The sequence below is a fragment of the Pyrus communis genome, chromosome 3, assembly GCF_963583255.1.
Source record: "Pyrus communis chromosome 3, drPyrComm1.1, whole genome shotgun sequence".
NCBI classification, from domain to species: Eukaryota; Viridiplantae; Streptophyta; class Magnoliopsida; order Rosales; family Rosaceae; genus Pyrus; species Pyrus communis.
The window spans coordinates 17,552,312-17,571,380 of NC_084805.1; the positions used below are offsets into that span (position 1 = coordinate 17,552,312).

Below are 19,069 nucleotides of genomic sequence, written 5' to 3' on the forward strand. Positions count from 1 at the left end.
AGTTCCACATAAAAGGAGTAAATTTAGACCTTTGGAGGAATTTTGGCAAAAAAAAAAGCCCTCCAGCCCAGTTCAAGATTAAGCATGTGGAAAATCAACCTTTGAAGGAATCCAGAAAACCCTTCAGCCCTGTTCAAGATTAAGCCTGTGAAAAACCAACAATTGGAGGAAAGTAGAAAATCTTCCAGCTAAATTCCAGATCAATCCCTGACGGCCCTTGAAGAAATTTTCAGCCCAATTCAAGATCAAGCCTTGATGGCCCTTAGATCGACATCTACATTAAGGGACTTCAAAACGCATATTCTACACGTGACAAGCACATGTATACGATGCGGTTTGAAATGGGGGCATTTGTAGACATCGAAATTTTGGTGAAATAAATGTACCAATGCATTAAAATTACAACCTCCACTCATTTCACCTACATCATCCACTTACTTCACCTACAACCTCCACTTAGTTCACAAAAAACATGATGGTGGTGATTCATTCTCAAACCCTATAAATAGGCTTCTCCATCGAGGGATCAAGGGACCAATTCACATTTGCATTTCTCTACTCCCAAATTGGAAGAGAATTCCCCAAATCCTTGAAGTTATGAAACTCTAAAGCTTTCAAGCATCCAACCTCCCAAATTCCCAAGAATCCCGAAGGATCAAGAAAGCTCTCTTCATTCTTCATCAAATCCTTGAAGAAATCCACACAACTGTTCATCAAGATCAAGCCTTGAAGGCCCTTGAAGATCCGTTCATCCTCATTCATCAAGGTCAAGCCCAAATCCATACAACTGTTCATCAAGATCAAGCCCCGAAAGGCCTTTGAAGATCCGTTCATCCTCGTCCATCAAAGTCAAGCCCAAATCCACACAACTGTTCATCAAGATCAAGCCCTAAAGCCCTTGAAGATCCCCTCATCCTCGTTCATCCCAAGATCAAGCCCCAACGGCCCTTTGGATCAACAACATCAACAAATCGCACAATTGTTCATCCCTAGACCAAACCCCTACGACCCTTTGGATCAACATCCCATCCACAAATTTACACCTTACGAAGATAGAATCAGAGGATCAAATTGTAAAAGAGATTGTAACCCAAAAATTAATACAAAATATTATTTTATACACGTGTTCTTGTTCCATTTGTCGCATGAAAATTCGTGTTTACACACACTTTATTAGAGAGATGGTATAAATGATGGTACAACTATATGATAATAGGAGAATTTTTGTTAACGTTTACTACAATTGGTAAGCTAATGATGATATTCAAACTTAGTTCAAATCCTAAAACATTTGGTAATTGGTGGAATTTTGTTTTAAAACCTAATAGACATTAATTTTTCCCTAATATATATGTTTGGTGCGAATTTTTATTTTATTTCAAACTTGTTGAATGAACCACCGTTGAAAATAATTTCAAGTAGAGAATAAAGAAGGGTGAACTTTGAGATAAGTAATCATTGGAAAATTTTCGAATCTGTTAATGAATCGACTTTAGAATTCTATGATAGCAATCTTTTGAGTTTATGATTGTTATTTCATGATAGTAATCTTTATCACCCTGCAATCATCGATACTTTTGACTCGGTTCAATTTCCGCAATTGACTAATTTGCTTGTTAATGATTGCAGGGTTACAAGGATCGGAAAATCGAGAAAAACTACTCGGTTTTACGAACAATGCAAAATCTTTCTCCTTGTAGATAGCAGCATTGGAAATTAAAACTAGGATTTCATCTGTGAATTACTCACCATTCCGCTCCATCATCAAAGAATGTACAGTGTTAATTGCAATCAATTTCTTTTGTCACAAATAGAGATGTGCCTTTATTCTACAGTTCAATGCAAATCCAACATTCTTCCACAAACTTTCGTTGTATTTTTCGTTCGATTAAACAATGAAAGTTTATCGGTTCAAGACATTTTTCGAGATTGCTTGTGCGATAAATCAGCCAAGCCAACTCTGCTATACAGTATGTTAGGCTGTCAGAATACTCCCGAGGAGAACATTAGTCGAATCCTCATGCAACTAGTATGGACAGAGCCATACTTCTGTCTCTAATTGTCGCCTGATTGATTTTGTGGAAGCTCTTGAACTTCAGTCTCCGTTTGATTTTGAGGAAGCCCTCGAACTTGACTCCATTTGATTTTCTGGAATCCCTTCAACTTGAGTCTCAAATTCTCTTACGTAGTTAACGACTCCTCTAACTTTCGTTGCTATGTCTTCCGTCTCCTCCTCAACATGATTCAGCAATGTAAGTAGTAGCTCACGATATTGTCCACATAATTGCTCTTCACGCTCCAGGTCCAAAGTGAGTTCCGCAATCTTCATATCCTTTGCATCCTGCGAAGTTATTTGAGAGAAAATCAGATTCAGAGGTTGCAGGTAATGCACTTCCGCAATCATGTACCCATAAACACTTTCAGATCCTTTGTCGAACCATATTCCCTAACATAAAAAACAACCTAAATAAGAGATTCTTCATCTTAAAAGGAAAGAAAAATACGCCCATCCTGAATAGTATATGTTCCAATTATCCGGAACATCGAAAAACTAAACCTGTGAAACTCCATTGCATGGAAACCTGAAAGGCCCCATTCATAGATAAGCTGGTGAATTACATTAGACGGAAACCATGCTAGTTATAGCAGGGATGAGGAATCTAAACCACTTAGACCTGATCAGAAGATACATAAACTACGATTTCAGAAAATACAGTTTCAGCAATGCAGTCAGTAAGCAAAGTTCCATCAATCATTTTCTCCCTCATGCTTTAGAAGTTCGAGAAGAAGAGCGACAGGCATAAAAGAGCAACTTCATTTACTAAAAACTAAAGTAAAGATTTGAGCAATGATTACTTTTTTCTTGAATTTAGATAGATAAACTTACCATAGAATTCCCGGAAGAAACTATAAGTGGATGAGTGTGGTCCTTAACAACTCTTGTAATGACCCATTTTCCAGATTTTTTAAGTTTGACAAGCATCATCGCTTTACACCCTTCTCCTGTTGTAGGTTGCGGTCTTCGAACTGACCGGACTTGGTCTCTAGCTTTTACAGAACGCCCACCTTGCTTATTGCAGGATAGCTTACGGGAAAGAATTCTCTTCTCAACATGTGATCGACGACACTGGCCTATACGCATGATGAATCCAGCACGCCTTGCATAATCTTCGTAAAACTCCTTGGCAGCATCTTCAGACTCAAACTCCATACCAACATATGGTTCTCCAACTGCATTCAAGTCCCTTTCGACCGAAGTTTCAGGTGCTCCGGCTGTCCAATCCAAATTCACAACCACACATCACATACTATTACATTCGAGAAATATAATAACTCTCTCTCTCTCTCTCTCTCTACAAATCACATTCTACTGAATTTCCTCCTACCCTGAAGATTTATATGCTTTTGTTGAACACCAAAGTTAATTCTTCCTCATGAATCAGACAGTTAAAAACTAAATCCTTCAAGTAAAAAACAAGGTTTTAAGTAATTAAACGCTGGAATTACAGAAATGGAAGCCAAATTCATTCTTCCCTAAGCCATTTTTTCACCATAATCCATTAGAAAAGTTCATATCTTTAAACTTTCAAGAGCTTTTCATTTACTTTTTCTTTTCTGGGCAGAAGTTTCTGTACACTCCAAACCCAAAAAACCATGAAATCCCAATTAAAAGGCAAAACCCATGATAGATTGCACTTGCACACAATCAGCTCAAAATCTCATTCAAATTTTCTCGGCAACCAAACACAAAATTACTGGATGGAAGAGAAAGCTAGCAGAAAACTTACGGGATTTGGGGTCGCTTCCAATCAAACCAAGCCAAGGTCTTGGCCTTCTATCGAATCTATGCTCCATTTTTCAGCGCTTGCTCACAAATGGCAACAAAAATTTCACACTTTCCAATTCGCTTTCTAATCTCAACTCCCCTCGCTTATTTATTTATTTGTTTGTTTATTGTCCCAACGTCGTACGACCTCCAAACGACATCATTTTACTAGTCGTTTAGTTGTACCACTTGTTTTTAGTTGGCTTGGCGGCTTTTCCGTTAGTTTCCTGAGAAAATAAGTGAGAAAGTGGTAAAGATTGAATTTTGGTAATTTCCCACCCGCCAGTTTTTGTTGGGAATCTTAATTCAGGTACGGATTCTGGGTGTTCATATTTGGATTATACAAACGAAGTTTTGAATTTGATTCATTTCAGAATACTACTGAATCATACTTTGTTTTTACTTTACAAATCAATTTTTTCTAAAACGCTCCTTACATTCCATTGGAAATGTAATGCTACCATGTTTGGACTTTGACATAGTATCATAGTAATCTTATATTTTCTGCAAAGCGTGACACTATCGCGCTATAAGGAAGTATATTCCAAAAAATTAAGATAACATAAAAAATCAAGTATCTAACTAGAAGAAGAAGAGCAGGTATCTAACAATCGAATTGTGATCATAAGCAATTTACAAGCGTCTCATCTACTCTTTTTTTTTCCCTTAAAAGTGAAGCAGCACGCAGAAATATTCGATCAACCTCATCAAAATTTGGCAAGCCAGCATTTTCGTCCAATGATTTATCCTTCTTTGCGTCCCTAGATATTTGACGCAAGTGATCCTCAAAATCTTCAGGTTCTACATCACTTTCAATAGGAAACTTTTCAAACTCTTCCAAATACAGAGGTCGATCTGCCTTCTTCTCGGTCTCCTTGTCAGAATCAGTATCAAAAATATCGGGTAAATCTTCAGAGTCCGAAGATATATCCACGTCTGTTGAAAGGTCATCCTCAGAGCGTTCCTTGCTTCTATCCATCATTTCTTTTACCTTATTTGAAGCCTCCAGCTTCAACTTTGAGGAGCTCCCAGAGTCTACATTATCAGTAGATTCAGTACCAGTTTCCTGCATTTCTTCCATAGAATCTGTATAAATGTCTATTTTCCTTTTAGCCTGTGCTCGAAGCAATTCAAGTTCTTGTTCAAGTTTTGGGATATACTTTCTTACAGCGCGAAGACCATCCTTGTACTTCAATTTATCTAAAGCCTGTATGGGGGAGCAGAGAATACAAGGGAAAACATGAGAACAAATAATGACATACAATGCTTCAACTATATGATCAGTGAACCTAGTTTTAATTTCAACACCTGTCAAAAGTATAACTGTCTTATCGAACATATACCTGCATCTCCTTGTATATTTGTGTTTTATTTACTGATGGATCTTTTGAACTAACATATTATATAAGGAAAACTTGTTTTCCGGTCATGAGGAAGCAAGCAAAGGACTTGATTGTCATGGTATCGGGCATTGATTTAAAATGTTTATCAGAAAAGAGCAATGAGGTGGTTACAGCATGGAAAAATAATTTCAAATATGCAGTTAAAAAGCACTCTGCTTGGGCTTGACATGCAGTGTTCTAATGGAGACAGTTTAAGTCTAAATTGTCTGAAAGATGTACGTTTAGACAAATATAGGACAAGCGAACCTTCTTCCTGGAGATAGTGATCCTAGGTGACATGATTTCTGTTGGAGGCTGAGAATAGTTCTTCCCTCTATGCATAATTATCGTGTATTCTTCATGAATGCCGAGCACAATCCCTCCGGTTAATCTAGCCAGCTCAGAAGCAATCTCCTTAACCTCCTCAGGTGAGAATGTTTTCACCACAACCTGCAGCGTTTGATGTTTCTTCCAATGCAAGTGCATGTTCAGAATCACACCCTGGTATATCCCCCGTCTTCCAACGGGCACATAATTCTTGCACTTGAGACCCATCTTAAGAAAGAAGAAGTGTTCCTCCGGCGTCAATATTTCTGGATCATGGTTTGTCTCCGATGGCTCCGAGGGCTCAATTTTCTTAAGAGCTTCAACAAGCCTTTCCTCTTTCCCTTGAGCCTGCAAAAACAGCAACCACATATCATCATCAGTCTCAAAACATTTTGCAGAACCGTGCTACATTTTTCATGCAAACATCCGTATTTGTCAGATAACTTGTACGAAATCATTAACCGTATACAATTCTTAATGTACAGATTAGTTTACCTTTCTTAACTAGTGGAGAATTTTCTCCTCAGCAGTCATTCTCTCATAATCTTTCTTCTTATACCTGAAGAACTTGAGCCACCTAACCACTGCCCTCTTCCCCTTGAGCTTTTTCCTTTTCACTTTACCATCACCAGCTCCGTCGGCACCCGCGCCGCCGTCTTTCGAATTTTCCAACGGCTCCACAGCTTTGTGCTCTGTGTTCACATACGGAGCTGAATAAACCCATCGACGGCCCTCCGGCGGAAACCACGCAGTACCCATCAAGTTAATAACTGATATAACAGAAATATAGTTAGAGGGGATATAACAGAAATATAGTTAGAGGGGTATTATTGTAAGTAGGTTATATGGCTATATAAGGGATTGTATAGCTATCATTTCTAAAAAAGTTCATTTGTATACATTTTATCCATTCAATCAATACAATCTCTCTGGTTTTCTCTCTATCATCTTCCTTTTCTTCTGTACCAACTTTATATTTTGCAATGTAGTTGATATGGTATCAGAGCCACCAGGCTCACGCCATAGATTATGGTGGTTTCACTTCTTAATAGTTAAATTTTTTTTTTCCTAGTTTAGTTTCTCTTCGAATTTTCATTAGATTTTCAGTGCTTCCGTGATTGTTCTTGGTTTATTTTTCTAGGATATGAATTGAGATTTCACCACTGTTCTCGATGATTCCTCTCTCGTTTCGACACCAGATTGCTGTTTGTAGACAGAGAGAACCTTCGCGCTGGCTTTAGGAGTTTGCCTCTGCCATTTGCAAAAAAAAAAAAAAAAAAAGCCCAGATTGACCTGCACTGGAGTTTTCTTCTTCAGATCTTGTGTGGTCAACGGTGGAAGGTTGGCGCGACAAGAAAGATCGAGGTGCTCTAATTCCATTTCCTCGAGTTGACGATTTTCTGGTGGCTGAAGGTGGATTCTGTTCTTGGGAGCTCTTCGTGTTCCAATTATGTGCACTCCAACTGTTTGAAGAAATGGGTCAGTGAATTTTTTGATCTCTACTCTGTTCTCTGTATGGAAGAAAGATCAGACATGAGTGCACTCCAGGTGTTTGTCGAAATGCCCAACTCAAAAGTTTCATGTGAAGGTTATGTTTTCAGTCCCTTTTTCTTTGAATTCTTGAACAATTAGAATGGATCTTTTTTGGGTTTTTTTTTTTTTCAAGTTTTTTTTTTTGGTGCTGGTTCAGAATTACTGTTCTGCTACTTGGTTGTGGCTTGTGTTGCTTTTGGAAGTATATTTGTTCAAGATTTGGGTATTCTATTTGTGTTTCTGTTGTGCTCCCATTTTCAAGAATATTGTTGGATTATGTAAAATGCCGCTACCAGTTGGAGTTTTCTTTGGGTATTCAATAAGGTGAATTGTAGTGATTTGTGCCTTGGTGCGATGGGTTTTGAAGATGAGTTCTGATTGCAGCTTATTTTGTGTATCAAGTATTTTGGGTTTTGAAGATGAGTTTGTTAGCATTGTTTCCGGTTTTTGTGAGTGGAGGATGTTGTTGCCCGTGCAGAGGATGAAAGTACTAGTTACATATTACCAAACAAATGGATCTGAACTTCTGTTACCTGGTCAGTCTGTCAGCAATTCGACTAATGGTGATTTATCTGTAGTTTCACCCACTTTTAGCAGTATAAAATGGAGTATGAGGGGTTTGCATTTTGTGCCTCTGAACTTGTAAGAAATGGACAAGGAAACTCTCCTGAAAGTGGCAGTCCCATGCTAGTGAATCTTAGGCAGAACAGTGTGTCGGGGTAAAGCAGAGAAGCAAGCAACAATGCCTGTTTACTGGTCAATTCGAGTGCTGGGTTTCTTGAAGATTTTGCGCTTGGAGTTTATGCACATGTTCGATCTCTGGTGTAAATCAGGTGATTTTGCTCTTGGTATCCATATGCAAATCTATAATGTTGTCTGAGAAGTTTACTGTGATTTGAGAATTTGGAGCTCTCTGATATGAAAAATTTGTGCAATATCTACAATTTCTGTGAATTGGACTTTCTATGATTTCGTTTTGTGTGAAGAATGAAGAAGGTTGCTTGATTAGTATACTGAGGAGTATTATATTTGAGATTTGTGTAATTTGAGAAAAGCAACGGAGTGTCAATCTCTGGTGAAAAGTGAAAAGGGGTATCAATCTCCTATGACAAGAAAGTGTCAGTCTTTCTTGGTAGAAATCAGTATAATTTTTTTTTTTGTTAGGTTTCATGTCAGCGAAGTGAAAAGGAGTGTCATTCTCCTTGGTTGATTTGGGTTCTTGGAGTGTCATTCTCCTTGGTAGATTTAGTTTCTTGGAGTGTCATTCTCCTTTGTTGATTTGGTTTCTTGGAGTGTCATTCTCCAAGTACTTAGTGAGTTCTTGGTTGCATTCAAGGGAATTCAAGAAGCACATCACCGGTTTGCAGCAAATCAGAGGTTCAAAAAAGGGTCCAGTCACAGTGCCTTAATGTCAACAACTCCAGACTATCATACACTACTCCAAACTGCAAGAGACAGGGGTTGAAGCAGTGCAGACATCTTCGTTTCGTAGTTCCAGATTAGTCTCAAATACCTAGTTAGCTCAAACTTCACTTGGATCCTCCAAGTTTAGTTTGAGGGGGGAGTAATAACTGATATAACAGAAATATAGTTAGAGGGGTATTATTGTAAGTAGGTTATATGGCTATATAAGGGATTGTATAGCTATCATTTCTAAAAAAGTTCATTTGTATACATTTTATCCATTCAATCAATACAATCTCTCTGGTTTTCTCTCTATCATCTTCCTTTTCCTCTGTACCAACTTTATATTTTGCAATGTAGTTAATACAAGTCCCCAAAAGCAGCAGGCTTTTCGTCGAACATCTTGCATACAACATCACCCAAGCTACTGCATTGTGGGGTCCAGACATGAAATGCTATACATTTCAATGAAACTTTGGTTGAAAATTCATTGAGATTTGGAGAAAGATGGGTACCTGTGTCGGTGGATTTTGAGGTGGTTGTGGGATTTGAGAAGGCGCAGTGACCGGAGAAGGCTCGGCCGCGCCAGTTTCTGCATTGGGGCAGACCTGCACTAGCAAATAGCAATTCTCTGATTGGAGGATCAGAAAGAAGGCGAGTTTAGATCATCTGGAATTCCAAGCTTCAAAATCCAGCGTTTGGAATTCGACAATTCATTGTCAACATCGCAACAAATTTAATTCTAATATGATTTAGTTCGCAGTTGCCTAGTGCTGCAAAAAGAGATTTCTTACTCGAGTAACGAAAAACTAGTTCTTTTTGGATTCTAATATGATTTAGTTCGCAGTCTAAAAGTATTCTTCTTCTCTTAGAAGTGAGAGATTTTAGATTCGAATCTCGTAAATGACAAATTTGATACAAAATTAGGCAGCTTATTGTTTACATGACTTAGCCGAACATATTCATGTACTCATAAAAATAAAAAATAAAAAATGGAAGGGACAAACCACAATGATACAGTAAATTACAAATGAATGGCACAATGGAAAGTGGTTACAAACCACAATGAATTGGCACTGAATTGGTGATTAAGTGTGTAAATCCCTAACACTCCCCTGCAAACTTCGGCGGCAGGGAGTAGACAAGTTTGGAAATAAGACGGTCAAACAGATCGTGAATTTAAAGTAACTCGTCTCTCGTGATCTCAAAGTTAGCATGAGTTTGAATTCAACTAGCTGTGAGATTGGACTATATTTCCATGCCGCACCTGGGCCCCAAGAAGTTAAAATTAATCAAAGTTCATTAATTTTAATTTCAAATTACGTTAATTAAAAAATGTTTTGGTTAATAGACATAATTGTTTGGAAAGAGTTGTGTGGTTTCAGATACATCTGAAAGGTATTTGAAAAGGTATGAAATAACCTTTATAATTGAAGTCTCAGTTCTATTGTACATCATCTTTTTCCTTTCTATCTCTCCCATACAAAACCTTACGGAAAGTAAACTCACAAATCTATTCGCCAGAATTCTATAATTCAATGCGGATTGTATAATTAGATAGTTGTATCCTGGTCGAGTAGCTGTCGTAGAACCACAAGCACAAGAATGAGACGGAAATACTGTTCGAAAGACATAGCTTTTGTGCTAACCTCCATCTGTGATTCAGTCAAGTTAGTACCATTTTAATTCTTGTATTTATTTATGTTATTTCATTATGTATTGTAAGTATTTTTCGTTAATAAAGATTTAGAATTTCAAGTTTTGTTATTTTTTAATTTGTTTATGAATTGTTCTCCAACAATGCATGCAATCCACATCGATCGACACCAAGTGAAACAGTTTGTTAAGTGTGTATACTAGCTGTGGGGTTGTTGTGGTTGAATTTTGATTCTTTGTTTTTCTCTGGTTGCTCTTGAGGTTTGAACTTCCGTTTGATTCCTTTTTTTTTTTTCGTACGGATTGATACTACCGGTAGATTATCAATTCATACTTAAATAGAACATGGCAATTAGATCTTGTCACAAATTTAGAAGCCAAAAAAATAAAAAGCTATGTTCTTTTTGGGTAATGAAAAGCTTCCACAACATACGAATTTCCGTATGGAAAACCATATTTTGGTCGTAAGATAAACCTCGAATACGTTTAATCACCACACACACATAACTAAAGAAGATAGGGAAAGAAAAACGTGATGCTATTCTGATCAACGAAATTAAAAGGAAACTAATGAACGACGGGAAGATCACCCGAAAGGCACAAAGAAATGAAAGAGTCTGCATTCTTTGACATAAAATGGAATTATTCAAGAGAGAGAGGGGCCTCTAAACCTCTACACAACAAGGCTGCTCTTCTTTTGTATCTCCTCTGTTGAAAAAAACAAAAACAACAACAAAGTGATTTCCGTACTCCCTTTTTACCTTCTGCACCCCTTGTTTTTCTAGTTCTCGTATCGAATGAACTCAAAGGCGAATCAAGGTACGTAAATAATAGGAGGAGTGTAGAAGGAGAAAACGGAAATTCGAAGATCACTACCATGAAAAAAATCCTTCTATTAGCTAATTTGAACTTAAAGCAGCAAACCCACCACCTTTCATCATCTGCTTGAACTCCTTGAAATTCACCCTCCCATCACCATCCACATCAACCTTCTTTATCATGATCGTACAATCCTCCAATGTCTTCCCTTGCTTGAGCCCCAAGGAAGACAAAACCGACCGCAGCTCGTCCACCGTGATGAACCCGTCTCCATTCTGATCAAACACATTGAACGCCTCCCTCATGTCCTCCTCCTCATCCCTCTCGTCCATGATCGTCTGATACAACGCCCCGAACTCATCCATGTCCACGAACCCATCTCCATTCACATCAATTTTTTCGATCATCTGGATCAAGTCCTTGTCCGGAATGTAAATCCCCAGCTTCTCCAACGAGTCCCTCATCTCCTTCTTCGTGATCCGCCCGTCCCCGTTCTGATCAAACATATGGAAAACCCGCCGTAGCTCCGCCTTGTCCATTAAAATTGCTACAAATTGATTGACCACCAAATCCCACGATTTGAAATTCGATCGGATATTGAGGAACCAGTAACAAAACCCAAATGATCAAATTATTTTGACTTCTTGAACAAGTGGGGAACGAAGGGTAGAAATGGGGAAAACCTGAAGAAAAAAAAGGTTAGGAAAATTGGTTAATACCGAACTGACGATTTGTGGTGGGAGTTGGTCGGAGTTGTTATAAGGAAAATAGAGGTGAAAAAACGATGAGGGTCAAAAGTTTGAACGTTGGTGATTGATTGGATTAAAATTTTGGTTTTTAACGTCGTCGGTTGAAAAACGCCGGTATTGGTTTGAAGTCGTTTGATTTGAAAGCCGCGTTTTTGAGGCACTGCGTTTATAAGGAGTTTCAAACGTTCATCTGATCGTTATTTGTGGCGCCGTATTTTCTCAAATTAGGACTTTAATTTTTTTTTTTTTTTTGTCGGTCAAAGGTTTTGCTTTTTGTTCAACACAAGTTTCGGGGAAATCCTATGTTTGAGCATGCCTAAAATATAAGAGGGAGTTTTGGATAATGTTCCAAAGCTTGCTTGCTTTTTGTGGTGAGGATAACTTCCATTCAATTATCATACTCGGTAATTAATAATGCTCATGCTCGACTCGTTATGTGACATGACTTGTGTAACAACCTGTTCTTAAATATTTTGGTTTATATCATTTTGATACGTGAATTTACGAAAAATGCCCTTCGAAGCAAAAATGTCGACTTTTGTTGACCACCTTGTCGTGTCACGTAAGATTCATTTCCTTAGCGTATTCTGGTGGTACTCATCGTTACGAATGTGTGAGCGCAAACGGAATGTAATTTGGAATTATAATGAAGAAGTTATAGGTGAGCAAAATTAGGGGCAAAATGGTCATTTAACCATCATCTAGAAGGCTTCAGATTTCTTGGAACAGTGAGATGGTGCCACGTATGTGGCCAGGATGGAGGGAAATGAGAGATGGACGGAGGAGAGAAAGGAGAAAGGAGGGAAATGAGGGACTGATGGGCTAATCAAGATGAGAAGAAAGGGGGAAAGAAGGGAAGAGAGAAGGGAGGAACCCAGAGCCTTTTTTACTAGCGTGACCCGACTTGGTTCCCTTCAAATTTTTTGGCGGTTTGGTTTTCCAACAAATTGCAGCCATCCACCACCATAAATCAATTCAGAGACCTTCCATCTTCATTTCTCCATCAAACCCAAGCTGTTTTTAGCATTGTTTCACAACGAACACCCATGTTTGTCCTTGGACTCCACTGTGGCGATTCCGCCAATCTTGCAAACTCCAATGATAGCCACCACCCTCATTCAACTCATCTTAAGGTCAAGAACAAAGCCCAAACAAGTTTGGGGTTGGTGGAGCTGCATATTTGATGAATGGAAGAACACCCATTTCTAGGGTTTCCGACGGATCGAGGTGATTTTCAGGTGTTTCCCGATCAAATTGGACTTCGACCCAAGTATAAAAGTTCTTCCCCTTGATGAGCTCTACATTATTGTAAAATGTTGTAATTTTTCGAGTTGGTAGGAAAATTGGGTTTTCATTCACTGGAAACCGCCACATGCGGTAGCACGTGGCCTTTTGGGCCACTGTTCTCATAGCGACACGTGCAGCGGCGCGTGGGGGAACCCGAGGTCCCTTCTTGGGTTTTTCGACGTGGCGAATCCGCCATCCGCCATCCGTTTTTCCAAATTCTAACATTTTAGTAGAGTTTATTAAATGGTCTCTAGTTGTGTTTAGGTGCATCGGTTGGAAGTGATCTCATCCTCCCTAGTTCGAGCGGCTCCCAGACAACAAAATATTTGTGAGTGGACTCCTTCTTAAATTGCATGTTTTTATAAATTATTAGGCTTGCATGCATTTAATATTTCATGAATTGAATATGTTTTATATTATGTTTTACGGATTTCTATACGTATGGTTTACGGAGGATTTATGATTTATTTGAATTTCTTTTACGAAATATTTATGATTTATCGAATTTACGTTTTACTAAAGGTTATGAATTATGGAATTTTCATATATGAAATTCTATGGATTTACAAATATGAATTATCATGGATTTATGAGGTGATGTTTTGAGCTTTTGAGCTCCGGTGATTTGATATGAGTTTTTGAGATATGTTTTTGTTGCTTATCTAGTGGGTTATCATACAACACATCCACACAATACGGGTATGTAGACGTCTATGGCCATAGGACATAGTTGTTGATATTTATGACATACTCCCAGCTTCACTAGCCCAGGGCTAGTATCAGTGTGTTATGTTATATGTATATGTTTCTTCTCTGACGTAACCTGGAGTCATATAGCTTCACCTTCGGGTGATGGACCATGATTCTTCACTGGCGTACCCCAATGTCATACAGCTCACCTTTGGTAATGGTTATGCCTTCGGGCCACTATGACACCCCTAGTTGAGTATATCATTGATGAGATTTGTGGATTTGCCTTCAAGCGGCTATATTACCTTTATTGAGCATTGTTTTCCATGTACATGTTTTACGAATGTTTTTCATGGCATGCTAGAGTTTTCAGAAAACCTACTATGTAGTACTATATATGTGTTTTCAAAATAGGAGGTTAGTATGTTCATAAAGAAAATGGTTTTCTTAGTATTAGTATTATTATTGTAAACTTTGGTCCACTCACCTTTTGTTTTGCACCCCCTCAGGAGTTAGAATCAAGGTATTCAATCCCGGCGTCAGGACACCTCCACATAGGTATCTTCGAGTCTTTTCATAGTAGAATCCACTCCTTTGTTCGTATCATTTTATATTAATTCTTTCATATTATTCTTAATTAGTTGTATGCTCTGAACATGGTTCTGCATTGGCATATTTCTTTCTAATTACGTATTTTATTTATATGTATGTTTAAAATGGCTTCGTCACCTTCGAGTGTCGACCAACACGTGCCATTCATATCGGGATCGGGGCATGTCAACTTGGGCTGATTTGCAATTAAAGCGGATGTGTAGCCGTGAGTTAAACTAATTTACAATGATAGAGAATGATGTGAGTTAGGCTAGTTTGTAGCGATAAAGGATGCATATGTAATAAGGTTTATTCGTACCATACTTTACCAATCTCGAAACTACCGAGTACCGGTCAACTTCATACATTCTACCCACTGTAGGATAGGATTCATGTTGAGGCATCCATGTTGAAGCACAAGAGTTTCTCTCCAACAAGGAGGCCAATCACAATGTGACACGTGTCAACATCAGAATAAAGCTCCTAGAGTCCTACATTAACTGCGAGCAAAAGCGAGAGACTCTTCTCAACTATAAAATGAGACTATTATCCTACAATTAATTCCTAATGTTATTATTGTACTTAAATCATTATTAGAACTCACTAATGATGATTATGCTTAAACCATTGTGTTATGTAAACTCTACATTATTAATAAGAACTCCTCTACCCTCATGGACGTAGCCCAACTTAGGGTGAACCACGTACATCTTGTGTTTGCTTCCTTATCTCTATCTTTCTACATATTATCCTCACTAGGTGACTGGAGCAACATTGCGAAGGTCTTAAACTTAACATTTTACGTTGTCCAAAGACACACTGATTTTGTGCATCAACATTTGGTGCCGTTTGTGGGAACGACACTTATTCTTACTCTCACAAGCTTCGTCAAGCTGGTTTCCATCGTTTGTACACTATCCTTCGATCAGACACCTTTCTCCAACATGGGGAGTGAAGGAAGCCACAACACACAGAAGGACACCCTTTATGCCTAGCTCAAGGCAACAAAGGAGGGAAAGGAAAAAGGTTGCTCTTCAAACTAAAGTCGAAGAGTTTGAAGCTCAGAACAACAAAATGATGATCAGGAATTAGATTCTCCAAGAACAATATGAGAAATTCTTCGAGATGCTCCACAAGGCTAGACAGACTTAGTCTCATTTCCCTATCGTCCCCGTGACTGTGGATCATGACATGGGTACCCACCAACACGAAGGTCCATATGTCTCTAACATGGGCATTCTTAATGAGGAATGACCTTCTCACCAAGATATTGATCAACATAAGACTTCTCTCAACCCAGATGCTTCATACCAAAGCAAGAGAAGGAAGACATCTCCTTGCAAAAGGAATGGAATGATCGACCGAGAGCCGTTTACTATGATTGTTGAGACTTCTTGAGGTAGCGTCGAGAAAAACCTATCCATAGAGCCTCAAGGATCAATGACCCAATCATCAAAGAACTCGGTCGTCTATCACAACCCCGGGCAACCCCTAATCCAGAAAAGGAATAACAAACTTTGGAGGAACAAAGGGGTATAGGAGACTCGGGGGCCTTTTAACAGGCACATCTCGAGAACCAATACATTGAACAAGCTTCCCTACTTTTAAGAAATGATGGAAACTTATGAAAGAGAGTTCCAATGGTGCCTAACTCCACTCATAACCCCTTTATCTTGCAACTCCTTGAAAAAATGAACAGGTTAAGCACTAAGCATCAGGCCCAGATCTCTAATCAGAATCAGCCAAGGCCCGTTGCACCAGAATACAAATAAAAAGTGATTTTTAAACACTGTTTAGAATGGCCATGTTATTTCATTTGAATTAAACAAATAGAAGGTTACTTCATACAAAAAGATAAGCAACATAGCGTTTGCTTAATATTTATTTATCAAAATTTTATAAATGAAAAATGGGGGAAAATAGACAAAGAATAAAGATGTGAGAGTAGTAAAAGGGCCCGAAGAATGAGGAGCAAGTCAGATTCAGGAGAGAACTACGGACCATTTGGATTCCGCAACGTTTCTAATTTTGGTGCAGACGACGATACATACTGCTATCTCTGATGTCGAAGTATATAATAGAACATCAGCAGCCACTGGGGTTATCTTTAGCTCATGAGGCGCAGGCCTATAGACTTAGAACTAGTGATCTCGGACCATTGGTTCAAGGTTGGGCTCTGTATCAAGACTGACAAAAGTTACCCACGGCGGTGCTAGTGTGATGGTATTACAAATTAATCACTTGTTATAATGTGTTAATTTTTAGCCATAAATGATTAACTTGAGATACTACAACAATAGCTGAATGAAAGTACTTCTCGTACAACAAGACCCATGATAACCATTCGAAATAAACAGGAATAATTTTTTTTTATTTAGGGAAAAATTCAATTACCTCGTTTCAACTATTGATTGTGGTCCAAATTGCCACATTGATTTTCAATTTGGGTTTGAAACTCCTTACTTTGAAAACTTTATATGTTTGGACCTAGCTACATACTACAGTATATGCATTTACTTGATACACTCACCATTGAATGGTCGGATATGCAATAAAAAAGAGGGACTGTCATATCCATATGTAGTTTCGTTCAATGTTTTGGTAAATAGTCACATGCAACGCACGTGAGTCATTTTTCGAAATAATTTGGTAGTTATGTCTATTTCTTCCTCTCACATCGGCTTAAAGCCTAGTTTAGAAGGCATTTTTCCTTTTTATATATGTGAAAGAACCCATTAAGGCACCACTAGATCATGCAAACCAGGAAGCAAAACATTACATAACGCAAAAAAAGGGGACTCAAACTAAGTAGTCACTATTACAACTATCTCTTCTGCCCTCTTTTGTTATAGTTTGTATGGTTCTGGAGAAGAGGTGAGAGCACTGCACCATCACATCCTCCAACCACAATAATTCACCATTCAACTATGTTCATCTTCAAACAGAATCCAAATTACAGGGTATATGTGCTTCCCGAAGAGCTCGTCACTTAAACTGATCTTCTCATGGTTCCCTGTCCTGCAAGGTACCTATCCCTTATTCTTCCAGCAAGCTGGAAAGAAAGAGTTTGGAGAGATGTTTCGATATCTCCACTACCCAGTACACAAAGAACAAAGCTCGTATAATATCTCAAGTAAGCTCCACTAGATGCTGGCAAATAATCACAACAGAACAAAACATTTCAAGTGTAAAAGTACGGGTAACCAAAGTCACCATAACAACCACATGTAACGGAACAAAACTTTGCCGAACAGTGCGCGGAACAAAGAAGTTCATAGAAGCAGGTTTTAAACATAAACCAGTCTGTTACTTAGTTTCTTACACAGCTACACTAATCTCAAATTCACATAAGCCTTTATGATTCAGCCCTATCACCAGCTGAAGCAACCATAGCTATCGCAAAACAAACGCCCCATGGACATTAGCACTAGCCTATCACCAAGCTTTTCAAGTTCATCATCATTGATACTGTAACTAATATTAGGTAAAAATCTAAACTCACGAACCTCCTTCGTACGCTTGTTGAATTATATTACCTTTATGTGACATTCCATAGAATTCCACAATTTACAGAGGTTATGCTGCACTCAAGTCAAGTAAACTTAGCTACCACTCTTCGCTCACATAAGCTACAACAAGACAGCTTTTACGAACTAAAGATCCCCAATCCAGCTAATTTAAGTCAAAATCTAAGATTATTTCTCAAGCTGCGCCTACGTACTGAGACCCACATTCATACTCCATTCAAATCACAATCTATGCTTTATTTCCTTGATTTGCTCCTACTTCAGAAACACTACCCTCATATTACTAAATGGAAGAATTGAATAAGCACTTCTGATCCCCAAATCTATGGCTCAAGAACTTTACTTCATTCTCCTACATTTTGTCAATAATCACCAACGAAATCAGACACCGATAAAAGCACTTAGATTACGACAGGCAGAAACCACAATAAGCAATTCAACATTCCTACATATTCAAATCATGAAATTGAGCAACAATTTTCTCAATTCATACACAGAAATCCAAAGCATTACACCCACAGCATTAAACAACTGGTTCCACAAAATTCCCGCGGAGCCAGAAAATCGCATTATTATATCCAAAAACAGAGTAAGATCCCTGGAATTTCACTACCCTAAGCTTATGGAATGTCCCAGGGTTTGGGCTCAGGGACAGCAACCACCATACCTTGAAGCTCCGGAGTGAGGACGACCTGGCATCCCAGCCTGGAGTGCTTGTTGAGAACCCTAGCCCTCGAATTCCTCTTCAGCACGTACTCCTCGTCGTAGGACCGCGGCGGGAGCTTGTCGAACCATTCCTGGGCGATGTTGACTTCGCACTCGGCGGAGCAGGCGTCGATATCCTCGAGCCGGTGGGAAGCCGGTTCGATAAGGCCGCCCTGGGCCAGGGCCTTGAGGAGAGTGTGGCCCGATAGGCCCACGACCTCGCGCTTGCGGCCGTCGACGTCGATCGCGAAGAGCTTGATGATTCGGTCAGAAACTTTGGCAGAGTGGGTGGAGGAGGATGGGGAGGTGGAGGAGGCGGAGGATCTGGAGATTAGGGAGAGGGAAGGGAGGCGGTGGAGGATTTGGTAGTGATGGAGTCTCTGAAGGCTCGCCATCGCCATTGTTTTGTATCAGGTTCGGGAACAATTAGGCTGTGGATCGTGATGACCGCAGTATGGAGAAAAATAGAATACTCCACCAAAAAATGGAAAAAGAGGAAAATAACACCAAAATATGAAACATAGGGAGAACTGTGTCATTTTGCACTCCTCTATGTACAAATCTTTTGGACTT

At 38.9% G+C, this 19,069-nt stretch overlaps 3 protein-coding genes and 1 pseudogene across 3 annotated transcripts; all 4 read right to left on the reverse strand.

The window, feature by feature from the left end:
* Window positions 1-1,699: 1,699 nt before the first annotated feature.
* Window positions 1,700-3,908, reverse strand: LOC137730166 (protein FAR-RED ELONGATED HYPOCOTYL 3-like). The gene is made up of 3 exons (XM_068469232.1): window positions 3,789-3,908; window positions 2,888-3,273; window positions 1,700-2,341 (listed from the first exon to the last, which is right to left on the reverse strand). The coding sequence occupies exons 1-3, from the start codon at window positions 3,853-3,855 to the stop codon at window positions 2,096-2,098; spliced, it is 699 nt and encodes a 232-aa protein (XP_068325333.1). The 5' UTR covers window positions 3,856-3,908; the 3' UTR covers window positions 1,700-2,095.
* Window positions 3,909-4,357: 449 nt separating this feature from the next.
* Window positions 4,358-9,160, reverse strand: LOC137727369 (uncharacterized CRM domain-containing protein At3g25440, chloroplastic-like; annotated as a pseudogene).
* Window positions 9,161-10,790: 1,630 nt separating this feature from the next.
* LOC137727306 (calmodulin-like protein 3) lies at window positions 10,791-11,802 on the reverse strand. The gene has a single exon (XM_068466171.1). The coding sequence runs from the start codon at window positions 11,484-11,486 to the stop codon at window positions 11,028-11,030; it is 459 nt and encodes a 152-aa protein (XP_068322272.1). The 5' UTR covers window positions 11,487-11,802; the 3' UTR covers window positions 10,791-11,027.
* Window positions 11,803-18,205: 6,403 nt separating this feature from the next.
* On the reverse strand, window positions 18,206-18,976 carry LOC137730053 (uncharacterized). Its single transcript, XM_068469119.1, has one exon. The coding sequence runs from the start codon at window positions 18,895-18,897 to the stop codon at window positions 18,412-18,414; it is 486 nt and encodes a 161-aa protein (XP_068325220.1). The 5' UTR covers window positions 18,898-18,976; the 3' UTR covers window positions 18,206-18,411.
* Window positions 18,977-19,069: the final 93 nt, after the last annotated feature.